Raw genomic sequence first — 27,578 nt, 5'->3', positions numbered from 1 at the left:
TAGTTGATATGCCATAAAACAACCAAACCAAACCTCTCATAGTATCGCTACCCTTTTCTCTTTTCCCCTCTCTTGTTTCCACCCTCTGTTTTCTCCTGTCCAGCCCATTCCTCTCTAGCTGGACATTAAAGTCTCTCTATACAGAGGTTTGTCAGGCAACCTAGTATGAGGATATTTTTCCCTAGAAGTAAACTCTGACTAAATATTCAAAATCACATAGAATTTGCAGCCTAAATAAGATCTCTTCAGTGTGGCTAACCGACAGTGGCTTTTGCGAGGAATAGTGCACATTTCCCAAGTAATTTTACCTCGAGTAAGCTGAACATGCCACCAGACAGGGAAAATTTTTATACTGGAATCCAGTAAGACCAAGAGATCACAAGAAAGGTATATCATAACCTATTTAAATGGTCATTTGGGAAGAGGAAAATTATGTTCACAATTTCCCTACTAACTTGGTGTTTTAGAGGCAAAGTGAAACCTTAAATGGAATATCCAAATATCTATCTCATATAGAGATCACATGTTAGCCCCAGGAAGGATTCCCCTTGATTTCTGAGAACTTTGACTGCAGTAAAATGAAACAAGTGCAAAACAACTCTGGAAAGAAATGTAATGCCTACTAGATACCATCCTCATGTGTCTTTGGTCTCTCTATACCTGGATTTGATCGTGTGCTCCACCCATGGCTACTGTTTTGTATGTATTTTTATAAAATACATCCAGTAATAAGAGACCAACTAAAACTGGCCAGCAACCACGACATTAAGCCACACTAATAGAACTGTAGAAATCTCTAACATCAAGATCAGAAGAGGAATCTTCCAAAGGGATAGCCTATTTCTTTTGCGCTTCTGTCTGATGTTAAGCAAGTTTCTCAACAAAAACCAGAGTGCCTACAATCTGAGCCAAGGCTGCCAGCAAGACCCAAACAAGAGTCAACCATCTGCTCTTTATGGATAACCTTAAACTGTATGCCAACTCAGGCGCTGACAAGTTGACTCTGGCAGGTCATACATAACTCCTCCAGAAATATTGGAATAAAGTTTGGTATGGACAAATGTACCAAGTGCTTCATCAGAGCTGGGAAGAAGGTCCAAATAGAAAACATACAGCTTGAAGATACTGACATCAAGGACCTAGAAGAGCAGAAAAAATACAAATACCTTGGCATAGAAAAGAATGATTCAATTCAGCATGCCAAGATGAGAGAAAAAATTGGCAGTAAATATTTATGCCACATAAGGAAAATCTGTAAAACAGAACTTACAAAAACAAGATCACTACCATTAACCGACTAGCAATGTCTGTGATAACATAGTTTTGGCATTGTTGATTGGCCACAAAAGGACATAAACAGACTGGACACTAAAATGCAGAAAATGCTGATACTGTACAGTATAACATACCAGTGTCTGCCTAGGCTGTATCTACCCAGAGGAGCAGGGAGTATGGGTTTCTCATAGATTGACCATTAGCATCATGTGACTATTATGAGCACCGGACAGTATCTGATAAACTCCCAAAATTAAAACCTTAAAATGGTGCACCAACATCATAAAACAAGAGTAAGTAGTCGATGAACAGGCAAAAATCACTGCTCTTTCTCGACACGTGTGACTCACGGGACACAGACAGACACAAGGACGTTTGTGCAGTAAGCCATTTTCCCCACACCTCCCTTACAAAACTGGCCAGATATTTTGGACAAGACTGTCTTATAAATGAGACAAAATCAGAAAACAAGTTTGATACAGAAATAGCCCAAAAGAACTTCCATTGCAAAAAACTGAAAGAATATGCCACCAAAAGCATGCCAACTATTTTCTGGATGCATTCACCCAGGATTATATAGATAAGGACGGCTCCATAGACTGGCTGAAACGAGGATTGCTCCACTATGATCAAGAGATGATTATAATGGTTGCCCAAGGTCAAGTCTTGATGATGAATGCTTTTAAAAAATTAGTGGTCTAAGCAATGATATCAAATGTAGGTTCTACCACACAGAAGTAGTGTGAGTCACCTGACTTCCAATTAAGATTCTGCTGGGAGATAGCTACTATACAATACAACACAATGGAGTGTGTACAGATCTCCATTAGATGATCTGTAAAATGTTGAATATCAAATGCAGCAAAAATCCTGTGAACACAAACCAGAAAGAACAGTTGGAAATAAGTCTTATACCATCCATTATGACTACACAATTCCTACAGCCATTTAACTAGAAAACGGAGCCATAAAACCTGACATAGTGATATAGGACAAGGAGAAAGAAGCAACCTTAGATGTTAGTGCCCACAATGAGCTGAAAGAGAAAGGATAACAAAATATCAAAGTCTTATATGTATGACATGAAAAGAAACTGGAATCTTAGGAAGATCTCTATCATTTCAGTAATTATAGGAGTAACTAGATTCATGAAAAAGAATTTCGAAAACTACCTAGCAAATATATCCGGTGAACCAAGTGCAAGAGATTCAAGCAATTTCACTTAAAGGGACCATCAGAATCTTGAAAAGCTGTATTGGTTAGAATATCTGAGTTAGCAGATGGTTATTTGGCATCAAAATTTTAAAGAGAAAAATACTCCTATGTATTTTATTTTAATGGGAATCACTCGATACAAGGCATGAAGCCACTTAATGTAAGAAGCTAACAAGAACGAAAGCTGATTACTGCAAAGACAGGAGATGCCTATTGATCTTAGTCTTGAAAAGACCAAGGCTGTAGGTAGGAGGAAAACGGCAAGCAGGAAGAGTTTCATGACTTTGCAATCTTAGGAAAGAAGCTACTGGAATAGGAAGCTGTATTACAATAAAGTATGCAAACAATGAATTGGAGACCTCTACACAGTCAAGAGCTGGAACAAAGAAAGCAAGGAATAGATCAGACAATTCTGACGAACATGTCATAATAGTATTTGTAGAAAAGATTGAGACTGGCAAAATCACATCAGTGAGAGAGAGGTTGCAGTGAAGAAGAAAGCGTGGGGGCCAATCAAATAAATTGATTAAATTGGGATACAGAATCACCAGCCCAAATATGACGACAATACTCCATACATAGTCTGATAGATTTGTAGAGATAGAGAATAGTTTCAGGTGTGAGAAAATGTTTAGAGCAAAAGAGAACCTATTTTATGAAAAGCGGAAAGAGCAATGGATTTAGTATATGGACCTCGAAAGACCAAGAAGTTTTCAAGTCAATTTGTCATTGAAAGCAGAACCATCCATAAGAATCTCAGGAGAAAAAGAAACATGGCTGGGATTGAAGGAGTGTAGTTGAGTCTTAAAAGGATTAAATGAAACGAGTCATTTCTTACCCCAATCCATAATAGAACCCAAATTAACTTCTATATCAACTGCCTATTTCAACTGATCCAAGAAAGATGTGTGAAAAGCAATACCAGAATAGTGGTGTCATCAGCATAAATGTTAACTTTGAATAATATTCTCTGTAAGGAACAGTTTTGAATCTAGAATAGAGCCCTGAGAAACACCAGCATTGATAGGATGAGTAAAAATGAAAATACTACATAAAGAGTTACCCACAAGCTTTGATCAGAAAGAAAACGCCTAATAAAACACCAATACCATAACCTTAAAGTTTATGTAGAAGACCAGAGTTCCACACTGTTGAATGCCTTTGGAATGTCGAGCACACTACACTCACCTAAATTACCCATAGACCAACAGATTCGTTCAGTTAAAACATTTAATAGAGAAGCTGGTGAGCAAAAACCACAAAAGCCATACTGAACACTTTTTTAGGTCCGAATGGTAATCAATGTAAATTGTCTACTGCTCATTCAAGTCTGTACTATCATGATTGACAGAACAAAAGATTGCTATCCCAATGGTTTGATTTATCAAACATTTCGGAGTTTGGCAAGATAGACCTGGGGAAGGTCGGAAGTTATATCGACCGAAACATTTTAAAAATAATACTAAAAATGAGAACACTATTCCAAATAATAGTCTTATTTATCAAATCCGAACAGGTCAGCTCTTATTGACCAGTTTTCATCTATGACATTCAGTGGTGTGCACCAAAAAAGAAAAATGGTCATCTGACCTATCTAGGAAGATACAGACTGCCTATGATTGCATTATTAGTTTTATGCCCTGCTTCATCAGGCATATAGCCAGGTGTCTTCAACTACACAACTCCTTGCAAAAGGTGGGACAACCTTGTTGAAGACCTTGGATGGAATTATGCATCAATGACATGAACATTTTTGTGATCTCTTTCACGACCCATCCAAGGTGATATTGTTGCAGAAGATAGTATCTCTCAGTATACCATTCATCCTGAACTCGCTATACATTTATGTATATGTCTTTCATTTATTTTTTAGAAACCAACCAGTTAGAAGATCCACGAGTGCAATGGCGAGAGACGCAACAAGAAATGTTGAAGGAATATTTAATAACGGCTCAGGAAGACTTAGAAGTAAGTTTTGAAAGTATCTTTTGTTTTTGTTTTTTGAAAACGGTTTTATCTATTTATAAATTTATTTTTATTCTCTTATTTTATTTATTTATTTTTTTTTTTTTTTAATATTTTGATTAATCTCAAACAAGACACAACCAGAGATGTAAGGGGCTACTGTAAATTAGGGGCCAGATTTATAGGAGCATCTCAAGTAGGGAGTTGAGCAATGAAATGTTTGTTCACAATGCATTTAACTTTCTGCTTATTGGTGTTGTCAGGGAAATCTGAGCTGTGAGGGAATTCTAAAAGTTTGAAGAAAGGAGAATAGAAAGTCCTCTGGCATTTGGTGATCTCAATGGTAAAGGAGTGATTTTGCTGATTGCTGGGGGGGGAGGATGTCAGGTAAACAAATTTTAAGCACTTTCCATTAAAAGTTCTTGTAAAACAAGCAGAGATGCAATATTGCAATGTGGTAGCAAGAACATAATAGATTAGAAGCTCCTTTTTTTTTTTTTTTTCTGCCTTATCTAAGAGTGAGAACCTAGCAGCTGATGCACCAGTTGAGATGTGACACCAATACTTCATGCATTGGTGAACATAGAATACTGGAAGGTGTGAGTAATTTTCCTTTCTTTTATTGGTAACTGGCATGGCTACCTAGTGTTACCTGCGTATATAAGCAACAAAATAGTTAGAAAGTGTATGTAGCATCTTATTAAAAACTTTCTCTTCTCTATTCTCTCTTCTCCTTTTGTAACACGTTTATTATCTTCTCTTGCTTTTTCTGGCAACTGAAAAAAAATCATTGCTGAATTGTTCTATAACTGTAACTCTTAGAAGTTGTAAGTATAACTCTGTTATGCTTTGTGTAAAAACTGAGTTACGTGAAAGGTGATAGGTTATAATCTGTGAATCCTTAAGACAAGATCGTGGTGAGTAAGCCATCTTTCCACTTTACCCTTTACTTTAGCTAGACAAGAGATCGTAGAGGTTCAGTCTGATCAGATGACTGGTCAGTAATACCCTAATATCTAAAAGTTAAATCTCCAACCATATGGACGTCAAGCATTGCTCGGTTGTACAATACACTTAAACATGATATTTTAATTTATGCAGATTGTACACATATATATTATAGAATCAATCCTCTATTAATTATTATATATTACTAGCATGGCTACCCGGCATGCCTGGGTTGATATGAAGTTCCGTTTGAAACACGCCTGCTATACTAATCATTTTCATCAGGGATAATGTGGATACCCCCACAAAAATTTCAAAAATAAAAGAACAGATAAAAACATGTAAATGTAATCACCCCCAAAAGAAGTATCTGATACCCTCTCCACCAGATATTTCGGCAGAAGGCATCACTGTCCTAAGAAAACTCACGATTTTGAACCTAAAAAATAACATTTATAAATATTAATGCGTACGGTTATTTTTTATTTTGGTAAATGTGTAGTTTAGCGGCGTAAATTATTTGCCAGACAAAAAATATAAAAACTATTTTTATATAAAACACATTGTTAGACCTAAAGGCTGAAATAAAACCAGAAAAATTTATTTATTTTTTCATTATTCGTGGCGGCTATATTGCTTTTAAAATTTGGCCTTTTAAAGCTCTTTCATGAACTGTTTTTGATCGCCATTTTTTTTTTTTTTTTTTTTTTTTTTGTAATGAATGAGCATAAAAAAAAAACAATCTGTCAAACCTAAAAAAAAAAACAAGGCCAAATTTTAAACGTGTAAGGCGTGCACATTTAGTTTAATAAAAAATGATAAAAGGAATTTTTTTTTATTATTTCAGCCTTTGGATCTAATGTTTTATATAAAAATAGACAAAAAAAAGTATAAAAACTATCAAATAATGTACGCTGCTAAACTACACATTTACCTTTATTTTTTGTAAGGGCATGTTTTTTACTGGCTTTATTTTTTTTTTTTTTTTTTTTTTTTTTTTTTTTTTTATTTGTAAATAAAGGAAATTTTTAATTTGCTTTCGTGGGGGGGGGGTTTATTTTCTTATTTTTCGTTTTGTTTCTAAAGTAATCCCCCCCCCCCCCCCAAAAAAAAAAATAGGAATTTGTCATATTTTGGGGTTTGTTTTGTTAAATTGTTAGGTGAAAGTAGAGAATGGTCTCATAAAAAATAAATTTATTTTATGTTTCCAATGTAATTGGGGCCCCCCACCCCACCAGAAAAAAAAAAAATTGTATTTATCAGATTTTGCCCTCGCCCTCAATCGCCAAACTTGAAAAAATGCTAGAGGTGACATGTCTCGTTCGATACTTGATGGCCAAAAAGTGGGTGTTCCTTCCACTCTAACATGTTATCTTTTTTTTTTTTTTTTTTTTTTTTTTTTTTTAAATTTCTTCTCATAATATTTATAAAGGCTGTTTTAAATGTACTAGGCTGATAAAAAAGTAGATCTTTATTTTTTAGGGGTTAAATGACGCTGGATTATGTCGTATAAAGTTACTATTTTAATTAGAAAGTTAAGTTTGTAATCGATGAGATTAACATGAAAAAAAGAAAACTGGTAAATTGTGAAATTTAGAGAGGGGGACGGTTGATCTTCATTTTTTTTAGGTATAATTTTAGGTTTTTTAAGCATAGCATCTAGGGGCAAATAACTCTAAAAATGTTTTTAAAAAAGGTCGCTGTTGGAAATATTAATTCCAAATAAACTAAATTAAATATCTTATTGTTTAAAATTTATTAAATAACAATTTTAAATAGAATACTTCAAATAATTCTCTCACTAAAAACATTAAGTAAGATACCACTATTTAGTAAATTGATTTTTCTTAATGTCATATGCAAATAAGGTGATTTGATTGTATATTTTTGCAAGTATCATACTATATATAGAAATAAATGAAAGATTAAAGTAAGACACGTTTTTTATATATTAATCAAATTGTGAACAAACAAAAACAGACAGGAATACAAATATATATATATATATATATATATAGATGAGGAATAATTTGCCCGGTAATTCACAAAAAATAATGATAATGTCGTTTATCAAATTTCATTTGTGTTTGCTTACAGTGTCATGTCAGCTGATATTCGGGCTTGGCGATGAATGCTCTCGAAAAGTCACTTCTGATTAATGTTTAGTTTTAAAATATACAAACGAAGAAATGATTTGCAGCGATTTTAAATGGTACCTCTTTTATCATTGAACTCATTAAAAAGAAAAAATTCAAATAAAATGGTGATGTACACCTGGGCTTTAACAGTAGATCATCTGATTTGTTGTCTACCACTGAGCTATATTTCCAGATGTCAATTTTTTTTTTAAGAAATTATTTGCTAAGATTTTATTATCTTCCTTGCCAGTGTAATGTATAAAAATTCTTAAATTCATTTTCATCTATAAAAAAAAAACTGTTTTTAGGATTGAATATTTTCGATACTTAGATGAATTTCTGTACAAAACGTATCTAAGAACACTTCTACACTTAAATTACCTTTGTGTGAAATTTGCAAAAGACAAACTTGACTGTTTCAAAACCTCTGAGGAAGGAACTCGCACACATACACACAGTGACTTTTATATAATAGTAGAGATTTAAAAAAAAGCTTATAAACGATCTTAAATAATTTATCTTACAGAAATGAATGAGCAAGCTTTTAACCATATGAGATCCTTTTCAAGTCGTTTTTTAATCTTTTCATTGATTACATATAAATAAAACAGATTTAGTTTGTGATATGAAGTCGATGAGATGATTGACCTTTACCACAGGGTGGCAGGTTAGGGTTATCCTGTGCTCAAGGTAATAACTGGATAAAATAACTCATTTACGGTGAGCCGGTAAAAGAACTGTAGAAGGATAACAGCATCCTCATCTTCATTTGTCTTGGTGCACCCTGCTTTGACAAGCTTCTGGGGAATCACTTTCACTCCTGACTTGAGATGGAAGACTTCCATCAGATCCATTGCTAAGGTTGCTGGAAAAAATGGTTGCTGGCTTCAAAATCTAGTAGGTGAAGACCTTTTCTCTTCTCTTTTCTCTTTCACAGAAAAGATGTAGATCTATCCTTGTTCTATTATTTTCATGACTGAGCTTCTATCTATAGCCCCTCCTCCTTTGTAAAGCATTAGCAATCTACAACTGATAACAATTTCCCTTACTTTCTATCTGTGCTTAAAACTAAACAAAAATTCTATTAGCAAAGTTTCTTTCCTAGAGTGTAGAACACCATACCATGGGACTGTTTCATAGCTGAATATAATATGGTTGCTTTCAAGTATTATGTAAACAAGTTCTTATTGAGCTGTCCTCTTAAATAATCTAACCAAGTTTCACCATTACCAATCACAGTATTCTCACCGGCAACCTAACACTGTTATCCCCATGTAGCCTGTGGGCTGTGATAAGCAGTGACTGAGTCCCTTCCCCAGTAAAAAAAACAAAAAAGGACATTAGAAACAATTCAAGTAGCAATACCACACCATTTTTTTCTTTTAGATTGAATAAACTAAAATCAAGCATTATTGAAAATAGCATAAAAAACAAAGAAATATCTTTTAGTTTTTTTTTTGTTTTTTTTTTTTTTGTTTTTTTAATCGGTCCATTAGTACTGGAGTTATGACCATTCAAAGTATCAAAAAATGTGTGGTTCACTGGATATTTTGCCTTAAGTCAGTCCTATTCAAATACATATAAGTTTGTGACTGAAAATGGTAGGAAATTTGTACAACTTACAGACTAACCCATTTTTAAAAAACTATCTTCAGATCTTTTTTAAGATATTATGATGAAATTTTGAACATATCATAATACCATGAAGGTTCAGTAAGACCATTTCACTTGTTAACTTATGGATTAATTAGCATACTAATTAGCATATTTTAGCTTCATTTTAACAGCTTTAAGTAGAAACATCATAAAAACAGCTAAGAAAAATGGTAAGGCTTTATCATCATAGGAAGTACTATTCTGATGGACATCATTTCCCATTATAACATGAAAAATCCAAGATGGCAACCGGGAAATCCAAGATGCTAATCATGACATAATTCAAAGAAATTAACAAAATATGGCTTGTAGCATATCGAATTAAAGGAAATTTTGTAAAGATCAGAATTATGTTTTCAAGTACATTAAAATAATTAGCATACCAATTAGCATAATTGTTTTATTTCAATGGCTTCCAGTAGAAGCATCATAAAAAACAGTTTTAAAAATGGGAGGTAAGGCTTTATCATCCTGCGAAATATTATTCTGATGGACTTCATTATTTGTCATCATTACAATATGAAAAATCCAAGATGGCAACCAGGAAATCCAAGATGGCCACCACGATGCAATTCAAAGAAATTATTAACAAAATATAGCTTGTAGCATATCGAATGGAATATATAGATTACAATTGTTTTCAAGTTCATTAAACTAATTAGGATAATTAAATTTCATTTTAACGACCGTGACAATTATTGGGTGAGCTTCTACCACTATTTCGTATAATGTTTTAAGTCATTATCGAAACTTCAAGAGACATCGCGGCCATTTTTTCATGTTCTCATGTAACCCTCCACACTACTTGTTTTTTGAACAGAAAAAACATTTGCAACACCAAAAATTTATTGGGCTAGGTAGAAAAGTACTTGCCTTTGGTAACATTTATTATATATTTGTTTTTTTGGCCACTTCTTCATACCTCTGTGGTTTGTAAAACAAACCCAATAAAAGTTATTCTTTTACTTAACTGGATAAGTGGTTTGTGTGTTTTAACTCATTTAAAAGTGTTCATTGTCAGTCATTCTTTTTCAAATAATTTATATTTTTTAAAATATTATTTTGCTTTCCATAATTAAAAACTTATGTTTTCTAAATAACAAAAATAAAATGAATACTTTGTAAGTTAGTTGACAAACACATGTTTACAGTTTTTTTTTTTGTTTTTTTTTTGTGTGCACAACACACAAAAATTCTCATGTTTATAAGCGCTCATCAGTATTTCTAACGACTTTTAGCATAAAGTTTTTATCCAATTTTTTTCAAATTTTAGGACAAAAGAAATTAATATTTTTGCTATGAAATAGCGTTTGAACATAGTTTCTATCTTTACTTATCTTTGTTTTACAAAGCATTAACTTTGAGATGTTTTATTTGCAACTCGAAAACCAAGAACAAAAAGAAATAAAAACAATGTTCATTGGCGATTCTTTTCCAAATTCATTTTTTTTTAAATATTCATCTCTTGTCCATTAAAAACTTGTTTTCTAAATAATAACAAAAATAAAATGAATACTTTGTTCGTAAGTTAGTTGACAAACGCGTGTTTACAGATGTTTTTTATGTGCACAACGACGCACAAAATTGTCATGTTAAGTGTTCCTCAGTATTTCTAATGACTCTAGCATAAAGTTTTTATCCAATTCTTTTCAAATTTTAAGATAAAAGAAATGAATATATTCACTATTAGTGTTTGAACAGTTTCTATCTTTACTTATCTTTGTACTACAAAGTATCAACTTTGAGATAGTCTACCTTTTGACTGCAAAGATGTGTGTTGTGTTTAAATTCTGTAGCAAAGACAATTCTTTTCTCTAATTAGCTAAAACTAGAAACGTCATCAATGGGTACAACTTCCACTATGAGTATTTATGTGAACACTCCCTGACCACTTATTTGCAAAAAGTCATCTACCATGAACAGACATGCTATGCTGACAGGTTTTGTCATTAATAGTCAGATTTAAATAACAATTTCTTTGAGTATACAAATCACAACAAAAACATTAAACTACCATTTAAAGTAAATTTTATGAATCCAGTTATATAAGTTTTATTTTGATGGCAGTAGGAGTAATGTATTTATTACTGATTTAAAAACTACGAGTGTCCAATTTAGTAGTGTGCGCCTTGTCCAGCACTGAACGTTATGGTGTCTGGTATTGCTAATTCAAGGACAGCTTGAAAGTGTCCTTTTAAACAGTTTTGTTTGTATTCAGATTTGTGGGAAAGCCTGGATTAAAATGGGTATTTCTAGTGTACTGCCACAAAGGGGCCATGATTGCTGAATCTGCATGCAGAAAGGAAACATGCTATTTGGAAAGATAGCAGTCTAGCCTGTGAACATCTTGCTGCTTAATTACCTACATAAGTTCCCTGTAGTCATGATTCTACATAGTCTTTTATGTCCAACTGGTAAGTTGCCTTGTTTGGGATGAATTGGAATAAACTTTGCCACTGAGACATAAGGGGCTATTGTAAATTTGGTGTCATACTTACAGGGGCATCTTAAGTGAGTTTTGAAGCAAAATGCTTGTTCACATTATATTTAAATTTCTGCATGTTAGTGCAATCAGAAAAACGGTGTCTGGAGAAGATGTGATCCAAGTTCATTGAAGCACATTTATGAAACAAACATAAGTGTAACCTTGTAGAAAGAGGATGGGGGCTAGAGCTTGATAGACAGTGTGGGGACCCATTAGATTAGAGGCTCTTTTTCAGATGCTGTCTAAGATGTCAAGGTAGAGGCTTATACAATACAATAATACACCATACTCTAAAAAAAAGTTTCAGAATGTGGACATAGTTGAACATTTCTAACTAAAATTGTTCAGTGCTAATGCAGAGAGTGATCCATGCTATTTTTTAAATCGTATTTTCAAGTTTAATTAAAGTTTTTTTGTTTGTTTTTTTTTTTTATTCAATTGTAAGGTTAAAGTACAGAATAGGTACAAAACACCCTCCCCTCCCCATGTTAAAAATGACTTTTTAAATAACGTTATTATTTCAGCACGGATCATTCTCTGCAGGAGTACTAATTGTTCCTTTTTTTATTACAGGCAACAAGAGAGATTTGCACTGTAAAAGAACAAAGATTGCAACTTGCTCAGGAGGATTTCAAACATTTTACAGATGCTTTGGGTGGCTGGAAATCATCACACACGAGTTGTAAGTTTTTAGCTTCTCTTAAATTTTGAAATCCAGAAATACTTTCTCCACATCTGAGTTTTCATCCCTCTCCATTGTCTTGCACTTCTTGCACACACAAACTAGTTATCCTCTCTCAAACGACCAAGAATTCCATTCCAGTCATTGTGTGCCCAATGTTTACAAGTACAACAAAAAAATTGAATTGCACCTAACTTCCTTTTTATAAATTAAGCAGGAACCCTTTCTCCTTTTTTTTTTTTTTTTTTTTTTTTTTTTTTTTTTTTTATCGAGCTTTCCAACCCTAAAACCACTGGAGTAAATTTCAGGTTAATGGTAAAGTTAAAGGAACATTGTTTTACCCCCACCTCTAGAAAAGAAATCTAGTTATATGCTCTATGAGACTTGTACTGTACATCCAGCATATCATTCTGCTTATCAATTTTTCTCTTCATGCAATGCATGTCCACAACCTTCATTTCTATACATCATCACACTAGGTATTTTCTTACACTTTTTGCACATAAACTGCTTATCCTCTCTCAACCTATCAGTAATTCTACTGGATTTGTGTACCCAATACTTACAAAGTACTACAAAAGATTGAATTGCATATAACTTTTTTTTACAAAATGAGCAGATTAAATTTCCTCTTTTTGGGAGCTTCCAGCACTATAACCATTGATCATCTCTCAGTTGCATACATTGAACTGGGTTAATATAGAGCTGCAGCAATTTTACCTTTTGTCGCTGCTTATCAAGGCCCAGTGATCCCTCAATAAGGCTTGAAGAAATTGTCAGTTATATGAGGGCCGCTATGGTAAGAGGACTGGACACCATGAGTGAAATGGACAGATTTCTTAAAAGGAATTGATTATCTAAGAAAGTGGCTCACTAAGTATTTGTTTACATTAAACTTGAATATAATTATGTTGTAGTCAGATGGGAAGCATTTTCAGGGTTTTTTTTTCCACAGATAGGATGTTCTAGGAAACAAACTTTGAAGTTTCCTTTTTAACGGTCTAAAATACATAGAAAAAAAACGGTGTGGAGACTGGCATGATTTCATAAAAATACAGGAAAAATGATTTGTTTACAATTAATATGGTATTAGCTTTGTGATAATAAAATGATCTGACACTGTTTGCACATAAACTTTGTATCCTATCTAAACAATTAGACACCTGGAAGGTAGTCCCTGACTGCCTCAGCTTCTTATGTCCTTTTCATCCTTGACTGATTCTGGCTCTAGTTAGTGGTCACAATTCAACCACCCAGAAGTTGATGACTAGACATAACATCCAGACCATCTTGATTTAAAAAGGCTTATAATCTTGGACATCATTTTTCGCAAACAGGCAGTTTCCAGCATGAGTCTCGGTTCAATGAAATACTTTTACTTCATGTAAAAAAAACGTTTCTTGAGTGACCAGTCAGATATTTTCATTTTTCTGTGACTCCGTCTCCCTCTTCTTCTCTTGGTCAAACATCTATCACTTGCAATGTCTGCTACTCAAATGAACTATTAGCACACATTTACATTCCTACTCATCCATATGTGGGAAACATGTCATTCGTATACACTGCCAAAACTTGCAGCACAGTGCATGTTTACAAAGGTATTGCAAAAAATTGAATTGCATTTGAGTCCCTTTCTGCAGACTGAGCTGGGGAAGTTTTCTCTTTCCAACTTTAACACAATCACCCCAGAGTGATAAAAAATTAAAGATAATGAAAAATATTAAGATTTAAATAACAAGATGTCAGGGAGGTAGATGTCTAGTTTGAAATGCAATTGCTATGAATGAAGTTTTATGCGTTTAGTGGACAGACCAGGATTGTCTACTTGTTGTGCCAGTTCAAAGTTGTTTGATTCTAGCATTGATCGCAGTCATTCTGAAATTTTTAAATGAGGATTGATTTGAATTATTCAGACTACTGTTCTCATCTTCAGTGTTATTTTCATAATGTTTCCATTTTTGCATTAATGAGGGTCCCAAAATTAACAATAGAATTGTTCGCAAGGATCTGTTGCATAACTGATCAAGTACTAAATATAATTCAGTTCTAACTGAAACTCTTCAGGAGGTTGAAGATTCATTCTTCAGTGTCAGTGATACTAGAATATGATTGCAAATTAAGATTTCTACCCAATCATAGCTGACTGAAGAAGAGCAAGTTATGTTGGTTCATGACCTAGATATATCTTCAAAAAATTTAGATTCCATTTATACATAAAACTCCGATGACAGTATTTGAAAATCTCTTCCACTCTCAGTTTATCCTACATTATATTATGATTAAAACACTTTCAAGAAATTCAATATAGAAAAAAATTATATTAATTTACTATAAATCCACTACAGAAGAAACTTATTGGCTACAAGTACATAAACTGCTTTTCAGTTAATTCATTCCAACATTTCGCCTGCATGAACAGTTTTTTTTTTTTTTTTTTTTTTTTTAAGGATTCTACCACATTAGAAATGATGGATTACCAAGCATACGGAATTTAGATTTTATTTCCCAGCTTTGTGTATGCTAGTTAAAAAAAAAAGTAATTTTACAATATACCAGTATTTATTGGATTTTATAACTATTCCTGTATATTCATTATTTCAACTTTTGGTATGTTTTTACACTATCATTTCAATTTTCTATTTATGTGCTAACAAGCAAAATTTAAATTACCCAAATCTATTTTGCTAACATTTCCTCCGATGAGATTAGCCATTTATTAGAAAATCCATGGATTGTAATTCTATATAATTTAACATGAATTTTCATATATATATATATATATATATATATTTGTCATCCACATACACTACTGTTTTGTTGTATTACAACTCATCAGAGCGGCTAGACATAGACTTTTCCCCCGCCGTGGATCGAACCTAAAACCATCGAGTTGACAGTCGGCAGCTCTACCCAGAGAACCACGAATCAGTGCCTGCAAATGTCTCATCAAGTGCCTATTAAATAAGCACTTGCTCATCACTTCAAGAACAGAATTAATAAAACATGTTAAAAACACTTAAGAAGAGTTAAAAACATATCCTTTTCAAAAAGGAAACCCAAATTAATTGGATTGTCCTTAATCCGCAGAGTTTTAAAAGAAATGCTTTCCTTCTCATCAGAAGGTAGGAATCAGCAAAATGTAGAATCAGATTTTGCTTGCAAAGTATTTAATGAAACTACAAGTAAGTCATAGAGCTTACTTGGTAAACGTTAAATAATAATGAAGCAGACAGAATGTGGAAATGGTTAGGATTACTTTATAAATATTAAGTCTTAAATATTTATAATATATTTTAAGTTTGCTATTTTGGATTATCTTTGTAAACTTAATTATAATTCTTATATATATATATATATATATATATATATATATATATATATATATATATATATATAATGATAAAATAACTGTCCCTATTATGTATTATCTCATAGTAAATGAACTGTATTGGGTGTATATACTCCCAAACACTTTCCTGTTATATATACTTGCATACATGAACACTAGACAACACAAGCTATATATATATATAATTACATGTTTATATAGATCCTAGATATTATGTATGTGCCATACATACATTTAGAGATATTTTTGCATGTAAAAATATATACACTCGCAGTTGAACATTTAATACGAAAAAGATGAACATTATACATACATGTAAATATTAATGCATGTCATATAGATGATTGTTTATTATATGTTGTACATGCACTGCTATACAATAAGGCTACTTTTCTCCACCCCTAAACAAGGCATATTGCCACTCGTATCAGTCCGAGGAAAGAAACTAAAGTATAAGGGTTTCTTGCATCTTAGGGGCTTCAACAGTGAAAGAGGTGGGAGTTTGCTGCTTGTCAGATTAGTTAGGAGTATGTATGTTAAGTATTATGAGTTTGTTAGAGCACCTTCCATTAAAGAACTTGTAAAACAGCCATAGGAATGCAGCATTTCAGTAATGGGACAGATTGGAGCTCGGCTAATAGTATCAGACCTAATAGATTTCTTTTTACCCTGTCTTAGAGTAAGAGACTAGTAAATGCACCGGCCCAAGTGTGGTGACAATGCTCAATGCATGGGTGGCTTGTGGCTTTGTAAAGATATAGAGCACTCTCTGGCTAGAGTAATCTTCTAGCATAGTAGGGGAAGCTCACCTTCTTTGCAACAGTTTTAACATTGTCCTCGTGTTGCTTGTGAATGTTAAGTCCAGAAGTTTGAATGATGAGACTGAAGGTCGTTTTCTAATGTTTCTGTCATTGCATTGGATATGTGTACATTCGTTTTTCCCTCATGTCTATTATAGCATGGTGTCCTTAGCAAATACTCATCTCTGACCCAATGTTGTCAGGGAGATCATTTATAAATATCAGGAATAATAGAGGTCTAAGGATTAACCCAAGTTACACCTGCATTAATATCATGTTTTTTATACATGGTCATCGAAGACCATCTGGATTATATTCAGAAATACCATATGATTTAATTTTTATGAAAAGCTATTCATGTCACACCTTATCAAAGGCTTTGGATATCTCAAGAGTTATACTCTATCTTCCTCTACCTTATCCAGTGTATAGTATGTGTTAAGCAATGACTATTAAAATAATATTATCATCTTGAGTGTTATTCGCACAATGTTTTAGGTTGATGTGCTTTCCAATCTTCAGGCGCATTTAATTGAACTTGGGGAATCTATACAAAATTTTGACTGAAACCTATATTTAATCAACAGGGAAGTCTTAAATAATTCACAATTGTATTTTTAGTATTGCTCATACTGGAGATTGAACTTGCAACCTCCAGAAGAGTATCATTTATAACTCGATTCTACCTAATACTTTATCAGTGATGTTAAAAGTCTTTGCAAACATAATAGAAGCTTCTGTTTGAAATTCCATGCAGATTCCCAAGTTCGACAAGATACAGCTGAAGGTTGGAGGTTACCACAGCCAAAACGTGCAAGTAACACTCAGGATGAGAACAGTAGTCCGCTGAATCCAGATAATACTTATTTCTTTGTAAACTTGTGATTTTTGTTTTGGAGGGAGAATTTTTGTTCCAGAGTGGATAACAACTTCTGATCAAATAAGACGATTATGCCATGTGCAATAAACACACACGGACATATTTGTAAACATTGTATCATTTTAATTTTTAACTTTGGCAATTTACATGATATTTTTATTTTTTATTCCAGTAAATTCCAATTCCAGTGTCGGCAGTACAAAATATGATCCGGATTTACTAAAAGCCGATGTATCACTTGCAAAACAACGAGTGGCTAGGTTAAAGCAGGAACTTGAACAAGTTCGTGTGCGGGTTCATTACAAAGAGCAAGGAGTCGAAACATTAGCTGCGTAAGTATTATTTTGCTTGTTTTTTTCCCCCTGAAATATGCAATTTAGACCTAACATCAAGCTACATAGAAAGTAAGATTTGGTTTCCTCTTTCACACTGTGTGTGTGTATGTATATATATATATATATATATATATATATGATTATAGAAAGACAAAGCCATATATTGGAATATATAGATTTATTTGCCTATGTGCGTATGTATGTATGGATAAGTCATCCACATACAGTACTGTTTCACAGCTCATCAGTGTGGCTAAACAGGCAACTACCTCAAGCCAGGATTGAAACCTGACCGCCTATACGCCAGTCAAGGCTCCTAACCATTACGCTAATCGGCAGCTGCTATGAGTCGTTAATTAACAATGTTTTGACTGTCCGAAATACCTAAGCTCAATTTGTTTACACAAAGAGCATCGTTTTATATGCTAATGGTAATTCGTGTATCACTTCTTCATATACTCAACCCAGGATGATGTGTGTGATTATGATCAGGAATAAAAATCTTTCATGTATGGTATTAAAACTGAGGTGGAGAGACCTAAAAACTCAGTTTTGCCTATTTAGTTTTGGGTCTTTTCAAAAGTAAAAGATATTCATTGACAAGAAGGTTTGTTAATTAGGGGTATATATATGTTAAGAGGTGGGAGATCAGTATATTTATTTCCATGTAAATAAAGAAATTATGTATACATTTTATATACAACTATTAATTAAAAAAAAAATTGATTTTAACTGTTGTCTAAATTATTTTTAATGTTCTAATTAAGATGCACTGACGAGAAGATTATACCCAAAAGTACTAAGTTTTTCCAACTTTTGCACCACATTTTCCCCAAATACATAGACCCTAAAAAACAAAGCGCCATATAAAGACCCTTGCAAAATCTGTGGTAGATGATTTATACGCAAGCCACTCTCTATCCAAAAACAGTATCTCTAAAATCAAATGAACTAAATGTTTCAATTCTATACATAATAAAAAAAACTTCACCCATAAAATTGCACAGGGCATTACAAAATTAGTTTCACCATTATTAGGCACAATTAGCTCATCTCATTAAAAGAAAAAAAACTCCGAGGACCTATTTACCAAAATAAAAAACCTCAACTTTCCTAATAAAACCATGAATAGTCTCGACATCAAATCCCTATATACTAACATCCCTACCAAAAAGTGCCTTAAACTACTCTCAAAATATCTAAAGAAAACAAACATTAATTTCCTTTTCCTGGTAGATAATATAATCAACATCATAGTTTTGTGTCGATACGATGTATTTTACTTTTGATAAATTTACTACAAGCAGAAATTTTGTTCACCCATGGGAAACCCACTTAGTGAAGTTTTAGCCTGTTTATTTTTGGAGTTTAGGGAGACTGGGACTCTGAAATATAGATTGCGTAAGAGTACTTCATACTTTAGATACATAGACGACATATTAATTTTCCTCCTTAAATCATCCAAGATAGAATGTATTACTAAAAAATAAAACAATATTGAACCCGCTGTTAATTACACATAAAAAAAAGAAAACAGGTTTATGCCTTTTCTTGATGTCTATATAATAAAAAAAGGCACAGTAATCGGATTCTATCTTAGAGCACTAAGAATATGCTGCAATGAACATTTACACAAAGAATTCCAATTTAAAGATTTACAATGCCCACCATATTTTTTTATTAAATGCCAAAAGAAAAGCTCTAAAAATGTATTTTTCTAAACGCAGTCAAGACAACCCCATAACAAACAAAACACTTAACAGAAGTTTAGTTCTACCCACTAATATTAAAAACAACTTGATCTATAAAAAAAATTAAATAAAATGGGTATTGAAATATCAGAAATAACTTCGATAACAAGACTTAATCCATAAACCTAAATCTAATACAAATTCCAAGATCAAGGCAGGTGTATATTTCATACTCTGTCATGACTGTGGAAAAATATACACAAGTGAGACAATGTAACCTCAATAAGAAAATATGAACATAAGAGATGTAAAAACTGGCAACACCCTTAATGCCATTTTTACCCACATTATGGAGTATGATAACTAGTTTAACTTTGAGAATGCAACTATCTTAAAAATGATACATAACAAATCAGTATGTCATTTAATTGAATTCACTCTAATCTCCCATTCCTCCAATTTAATAAAACAAAAAATATTTCTTTCACATCTCTCCATACCTATCCAAAATAATTCAAGAAAATAATTTAGGCAAGGATTGAAATCAAACTTTATTTTAAGTCGTATATATAATGTATAAATTTCTTTATTTACATGGAAATAAATATGTTGATCTCACCCTCCCCTCACTTTTTATTATATATACCCCTAATTCTTGTCGCTGTTTTTTTTTTTTACACTCGACACCATGGCGAAGAATAAGAGAAAAAATATATATAGATTGAAAAAGGAGTCGATCTCCGAAATATCTTATTCTTTAAAAAATAAACACTCGTTTATTTTATAAACGAAAAAAAAAAAATTTGCGTTACTTATTTGGCTTCAACACATATCATTTAATTATAAACGGAATTATAGAAAAACAAAGCCATATATTAGTATATATAGATTTATTTGCTGATGTAATAGGCGAAAACATCACTTGGGAGAAGTGTTATATGCTCTTTATACCTTGGTAGTTGAAAGCCTAATTCTTTTCATCAGAAGAAATGCTAGGGGGCTAGGTTGCAAGCAGTTCAATGCCACATCTAGCTCAGGGTATAATTAGGGTGGGGTATTAAGGTATCTGGTATATAGTGACAGACAACGGGTGTCCCAGGGTATCTGGGGTAGTAAACTAATGCAGGCGAATTTAAGCTGTACTGGGAACTTCAGAAATTTAGAATTATAAAGAATAGGGGATATGAGAAATAAAGGGATAGTATAATATGGGGAGATGTTGATGATATGGAGGAAAGATACAAAGTGAGGGGGCTGTATAACAGGGTCAAAGACATATTCAATGAACAAAAGATAAGGACGGTCAAGAATTATAACGGAAGAAAGAGGTTGTATAACATTTTCAACATACACGTGTGCACACAAAAATTAGTCAATTCCAAAATTCAATATCAGAGGTGAGTCCCATTTTGGTAAAGGTTCAACTTAATGAGTATTGGTTAGGTTTACAAGTTACAGTCCGAATGAGGCGCTCTCTCTCTCATATATATATATTCCAGGTTATTTTCAGAGGTAAAACAACCAATAAAGTTTAAACAAGGTCAATGCAATAGTGCTCAATACTGAAGTAGGGCAAGATATACTTTTTATTTGTTGTACATAAGCATTTATGTGTCATTACACATTCATGAACATGTTTTGCTTAGCCAATTACTAATAACTAGAGACCTCTTCAAGTGATGTTGCTTATCTAAAAGTATTCTGGGGTAGTTAGCAAATCTCTAACCCAGCTAGATTTCAACTTACAAACTTTGACAGATTTATTTTTTAAACTGTTATTTGTCATCTAACGTTTGCTTTATTTCCTGTGTATTTGTTTGACATCTGACACACACACACATATATATATATATATATATATATATATATATATATATATATATATATAGCATAAACATTTTAAACCTATCCAAGGGGGCCTTTATAGAGATGATGCCCTTTTAACTACAGCAGCCAGGCCAAGAGAGTACAACAAAACAATTAAAAAATTACATAACTTCTTTAATACCTTTGGACTTTCTATAATTATCGAACCAAACAAAACTTCAAATTTTCTAGATGTTACACTTAATCTTAACACTGAAACTCATAGCCCCTATCATAAACCCAACCTTATGCTTTTATACGTCCATAAATCTTCTAACCACCCCAACTCAATTATTAAATCTATAGTACCATCTGTCTCTAGAAGAATTTCTACTCTTTCTGCTGATAAAAAAAACTTTTAATCAAAATGCTACTTTCTTCAAAAATGCCTTAAGGAACTCAGGACACAAAGAAAAGATTAAATACAACCATTATGCTCCTCCTGCAGGCCACCTAAAATCTGTAATCACATGCAATATGACTTGTAAGAGAAATAGTCAACCACCTCAGCAGAAATAACCTTAGTGACACACAATATGGTTTCCGTTCTGCAAGATCTAACGGTTATATCTCACACGATTAGTGAATCTCTTGACAAAGGCTTCCTTTCTAGGCCAATTGCTCTTGACATATCAAAGGCCTTCAACAAGGTATGGCATAAGGGTCTACTTCACAAGATTTCCAGCTACGGTATAACTGGAAATGTTTTCTCAATCATTAAATAATTTCTCTCCGATAGACTCATAAAAGTAGTGGCCGATGGACAAAAATCAGAGGCCTGCAGTATTAATGCTGGAGTCCCTCAAGGGTCAAACCTGGGCCCAACTCTCTTCCTGATCTACATCAATGACCTCCCTAAACACATACTTAAATCATTCGTTGACATCTATGCTGATGACACGACCATCTACAGCAACACATCAAAGGCTGTAAACGACGAAGTTCTCTGATTCTCTCTCCTCTGATCTCGAGCGTGTGGTTCAGTGGGGGAAGACGTGGCTGGTTACCTTTTAATGCATCTAAAAACAAACTTCTATCTTTACATCATCAACGCTCTGATCCCCCATCTGGCATCAATTGAAATGGATGGCTCTCGTCTAGAAGTCCCATGTTTTGACAAGCTTCTGGGTTTGTCCTTTACTCCTGATCTGAAATGGAACACGTACATGAAGTCTGTTGCCAAGGTCGCTGGAAAGATGGTGGGATCCTTCTACCGCTCCAGAAGATATCTCACTACTGATGCAATTCTCTATCTATATAAAAGCCAAGTACGTCCAAGGATGGAATACTGCTGCCATATCTGGGCAGGAGCTGCTAAAACCAGCCTATCCTGTCTTGACAGAGTACAAAATAGACTTTGTGGCTTAGTGGGGATTCCCTTTTCTCTACTCTGCAACCTCTCTCCCACAGAAGAGACATTGCGAGCCTATCCTTGTGTTATTGTTATTTCCATGGCAGGTGCTCGTCTGAACTCCAATCTCTGCCCCCCTCGCCAATCTTTCACGAAAAACACCCGTCTAGCTGAATCCACTGTGAAATATTTTCCCCACTCTTTATCTGTGCCTAAATCAAAACGTAAATTCCATGAACAAAGCTTCTTTCTTAGAACTGCACGCCTGTGGAACTCTGTTCTGTCTGCCTGCTTCCCACCTGACTACAACCTGGATGTCTTCAAGTCCAACGTTAACAAATTCCTAATGAACCGCCCCCTTAATTAAACACTTCATTAAATCTCCACACTAACGTACTGTACTTGCAATAACCCTTATCCCTGAGTGGCTTCCGGGCCTTGATAAGTGGTGACCACCGTGTAAAAAAAAAAAAAAAAAAAAAAAAGTTCAAATAACAAGATCTGCCACTATCAATAACAATGAACAAGTCTACATATATAATCTAAACCAAAATACTAGTAATACCTCTAACCCACCCAGTCGCATGAGAAAGAAAAATATTTGGTTTAATCCTCCATTTAGCGTGAATCAAAACGAATATACCTAAGGAATTCTTCAACATTGTACAAAACTCTTTCAAATACCCATGCAGATATAGTTCTATTTTCAATAAAAAACTCAATCAGGATTTCTTATTCAACAATGCCTAATTTAGCACAAAGAATCTTAACATCTAATAACAAAAAAATTAAATCAGCCCAAAAAATCCCTTTCCCAATTACACCCAAAACTAACTGTAATTGTAATAACAAAAATCTTTGCCCACTCAATAATGATTGCATCCATAAAGATGTTATATATTCATGCACAATTACTGAGCTCCTACGCAATCCTCCCATAACATATCTGAGGTGTAGCCATTGAATGCCTAAAGAGCATTCATGGGCGCTATTTACTACTCCCTCAAAGAAAAAACAATTGAGGAGATATGAATTAATTTCAGAAATAAATCAACGAAATTTTTTCATATAGATTTTGGATTTCTGTAAAAGATGAAAATTCCCATAGTCAACCATAACTTATGCATTTTGGGACCCATCCAATCTTCAATTTTGTAAATCCTGTATCTGGCCCAAAATGTACCCCTATTATTGAGATACAACCATAAATCGTACTCTATATGAATCCTTGATGTAACTTTCACAGTACCAGGATACCAGGAATCCTGATGAGCAACAACTATGTATTCACCAGATGATGCTAATTTTTGTCATTTCTATTCTGTTGTTTTATTGAAAATTAAACTATGTAAACAAAGAAATAAAATGGTAATTTTGTATCTTGTTTCCACCTTAACATTTAAAATGATTACTTTTATGGGTTTTAGGGTATGCTGAAAACGAATATCACATTTAAATTTTCTGTATATAAATAGTTTTCCAGCTATTAAGCAATGTCATTTCTTATATTATCACTGATAGCCATTTTGGTATGTGCAAGTACGCAAACGTAATCCCGAGAAACTATGCGCAAATGCACATACCAAAATGGCCATCAGCAATAACATTTGCGGAAAATTTAAATGCAATATTTGTTTTCAGCATACCCTAAAACCTATAAAAGCAATCATTTTAAATGTTAAGGTGTTACTGAAAACCTTAAAAGGTAGTCATTTTAAAGAAAAATGTTAAGGTGAAAACTTATAAAATGCGTCACGATGAAATTCTTTATCGAACCGTCTAATTATTATTTAGATATCCTCAGCTAAAAAAAAAACGGGTTTGTGTTACAGATTCAAAAAAGTGGTCTTGACAATGAGTTAAAAATAAATTCAGGGTATGCTGAAAACGATGTGACCAGACGTGCGCGGCCCCAACAGATTGCCGACTCTCAATATCGTGTATCGTGGATTTTTTTTGTTTGACTATTCCTCTTATGGCCGGATCGTCATTTTCTCGCTGGTGACTGTCGATGGGAACACACGTGGTTTCACAAAAGTAGAAATATAATAAATCGTGGAACAAAGAAAGGAAAAACACAAACGCCAGTGTTCACATATAATTGACTGTTGGACTTGAGTGTGTGTGTGTCTTCTCCCCGGTCTATCGATGTTACGTTCGTCTCTATTTCTGTTTCACAGCCAACTTTAAAAACTGTCCAACTCCCATCTGCTGCGAAGGGCATCTAGTTGTCAACTAGCTGTCTCCTCTACGTTGGTATCTGAGGCCCCCCCCTCCGCCTGGCTACCGGAAGCTGCCCTTCCCTGTTTTATCTGTAGGTTTCTATTGTCATTGTCAACTCTAAAAAGCTCTATCTAAAAATACCTAGAGATTCATTATTTCTTACTTCCTATCTATTGTTTCCTATTCCTTTGTCTACTGCCCCCCCCCCCCCATCTCAGCACTTAGTGACTCAAGTCCACCTCAGGTCCACTTTATAGTATCACAAAGATCATATCTATTGTAGATCTTTCATGCCTGAACTCACATTGTGATTTGAATAGGACCCTTTCCGCCAGTCTTGCTAACCGAGCTTGCACCACTTTAGCCATTATTTTCCCGGCAATCATCAGCAAGGATATACTTCAGTACTTGCTGCAGTCATTGTGAACACCATTCACACATGGTTTATGCACAGAGGTTGGATTAGTGGCTCTCAGCTCTCACCCCTGCTACCATAATCTTCACAGGATTTTCCACCTTGGCTCCTAACTCTCTTGCACAGTTTAGGTCTATCTGTTGGACATCAGATAGAAACCCTCTGAACCTATGTCCAATGAAGCAAACCCATGACAACTGGCAGCAGATGAGGCCAAAGCTTCTAGCCGAAAGTAATCTCTGTGAGGTAGACAGCTGCCCTGTCATGTCCACTGCTACCTCTTTTCTTTCTGGATGAGGTTCCATAGTCTTTTTTTTAAGGTAAACTACTAGGCAGCAGAGGATAGTCAGTTCCCATTTCTTAGCCTTTTGCTGTGATAAGGCCCACAAGATTTAGGGGTTGTCTCCCCTAGTCTTGGCCCAACGAAGGGTACCCACAAGACGGTGGGGTAGGGGTTTGCATCTGCAGGCCGTAACACTATCTCTGGTGCCCCCAACTACTCTGAGATCCCCCTACAGATTTAGCCTGTGGCCGCAAGACACCCAGTTACCTTGTGTAGGAGTCTTGATGATGAACAGGCTATGTACTGGCAAGGAAAACTTGCATGTAGCCGCTCCCTTTTTATCGCAATGTTAGCCAGCAGTATGTGTGTTTGGATTCTTAATCCGACAGGGGGGGAGGCATTTTAGTGTGTTAGCTATATTAAGCTCATGCTTGTATGCCTTCTTGCTCTGATTATTCTAGAAGGCCAAGGACTAGATAATGATACTAAAACACCCTGATGGAATTTACATAAAGCCTACTGGGAAGACTTCAAAAAAATGTGTCAAACAAACCTAGTGCAAGAAGTAAATATGAAAAAAATAAGACCTCGTCCACTTCACCAATACTCTAAATATCATAGCTGAGGATACAAGCCTTGGTATAGTAAAGAATGCAAAGAAGTGATCAGAGCCAGATGAACAGCATTCAGAAAATTCAATAGCCAACCAACTAAGAAAATTTAGAAATGTGCCAAAAAAAAATAGTCAAAGCTCGTAGAACTATTAAAGAAGCTAAACAATCAACTTGTATCAACCAATTAAAATCAAACATCAAACCTAAGGAAATATGGAACATGATAAACAAAATTACTGGTTTATACACTAACCAAGCTAATAAACACATTCATAACAATGTCAAAATCACCAACAAAGAAAAGACGATGGCTGGGCGCATAACCTGTTAAGTTTAGAGACATTATGTTGAACAAAGATGGCGGCATAGTTCAGATCAGTAATTGGCAGTAACGAAGATGGCGGCCAAGAATCAAGTGTGGTCCGTGGTGTAGTTAACGGTGAATTGATCGAATCCAAAATTCAACAATTTTTATAGTAATTTTGAAAGGTTTTCATTGGTTGTTTAGCACAGCCGGTGGTTGTAAAAATGATTGGCGAATCCATTCGTCACATACCCCCATTAGGAGTCAAAAACACTTTACAAGTACCAATATTAAATAAACATCAATTAAAAAGGGGGAAATAAATATCTGCAACATGTAAAAAAAAAAAAAATCTTTGTATAGCCTATAAAGCGATAGTATAAAACATCAATAATAAAGATGGTGCATTTATAAGTATAGTGAATATACTAAGTTTTGAAGATTTTAGTAAATAGGAGTGGTATTGTAAGATAAGTATAGATAATGCAATAACTAATTAGATAAGACCTTTATAGCGATGGATTAAGAGGGCAGAGTATGTAAGTATCTTAGGTGTGATTTATAATGCCTACATTAAATTGATGTCTCTTGTTTTTTATTTAAGACCCTATCTCTGTCCATGAATTTATGAAAAAAAGAGCTTTTCATTCAGGCAGAGAAAACAAGGAATTTAATGATCAAGTTTTTTTTTTTTTTTTTTTTTTTTTAATTTTCCAGTTAATTGGTGTTATATTTTTCCTTATTAGTTTTCTATAATATGAAGCAAGTGATGCCTTATCACTATAATTTGGATTCATAAAATAACTTTTATGGATGGTATATCTTTGTTTGAAAGTATTGCTTGTTTGACTTATATAGAATTTGTTAATGGTAGGATCTTCCTGTGCCCTAATATTAGCTTGATATATAACAGAGGTTGTTAGTTTTATTTGAGAGGACATTCAGATTTCATATAACTGCAAGTTTTAGATTTTTTACTAGGGTTAAATTGTTATCATTTATAATTTTATTGTTTTTTTTTTAATTTTATAAGTTATTACTGCAGTTATAGCTTAATTTAATAGTGCTTTTATTAAAAAAATTTGAGAAAAAATATTACTAGG

At 33.8% G+C, this 27,578-nt stretch overlaps 1 protein-coding gene across 4 annotated transcripts in view; it reads left to right on the top strand.

Annotated features, from left to right (window-relative positions):
• The window catches only part of LOC145268374 (protein WWC2-like), a 162,783-nt gene that overhangs the window by 25,472 nt on the left and 109,733 nt on the right, over positions 1-27,578 (top strand). For all 4 annotated transcript variants that reach the window (XM_080123929.1, XM_080123928.1, XM_080123926.1 and 1 more), the window contains exons 3-5: positions 4,364-4,458; positions 12,256-12,364; positions 17,566-17,725. In XM_080123929.1, the coding sequence (XP_079980055.1) occupies positions 4,364-4,458; positions 12,256-12,364; positions 17,566-17,725 (364 nt within the window). The remainder of the gene's footprint in view (positions 1-4,363; positions 4,459-12,255; positions 12,365-17,565; positions 17,726-27,578) is intronic.

This window comes from Euprymna scolopes, chromosome 43, assembly GCF_053919585.1.
Source record: "Euprymna scolopes isolate OS-2025 chromosome 43, ASM5391958v1, whole genome shotgun sequence".
In the NCBI taxonomy this organism is placed as follows: Eukaryota; Metazoa; Mollusca; class Cephalopoda; order Sepiida; family Sepiolidae; genus Euprymna; species Euprymna scolopes.
Note: the sequence above shows the minus strand (reverse complement) of the source record. Positions and strands in the feature narration are given on the sequence as shown.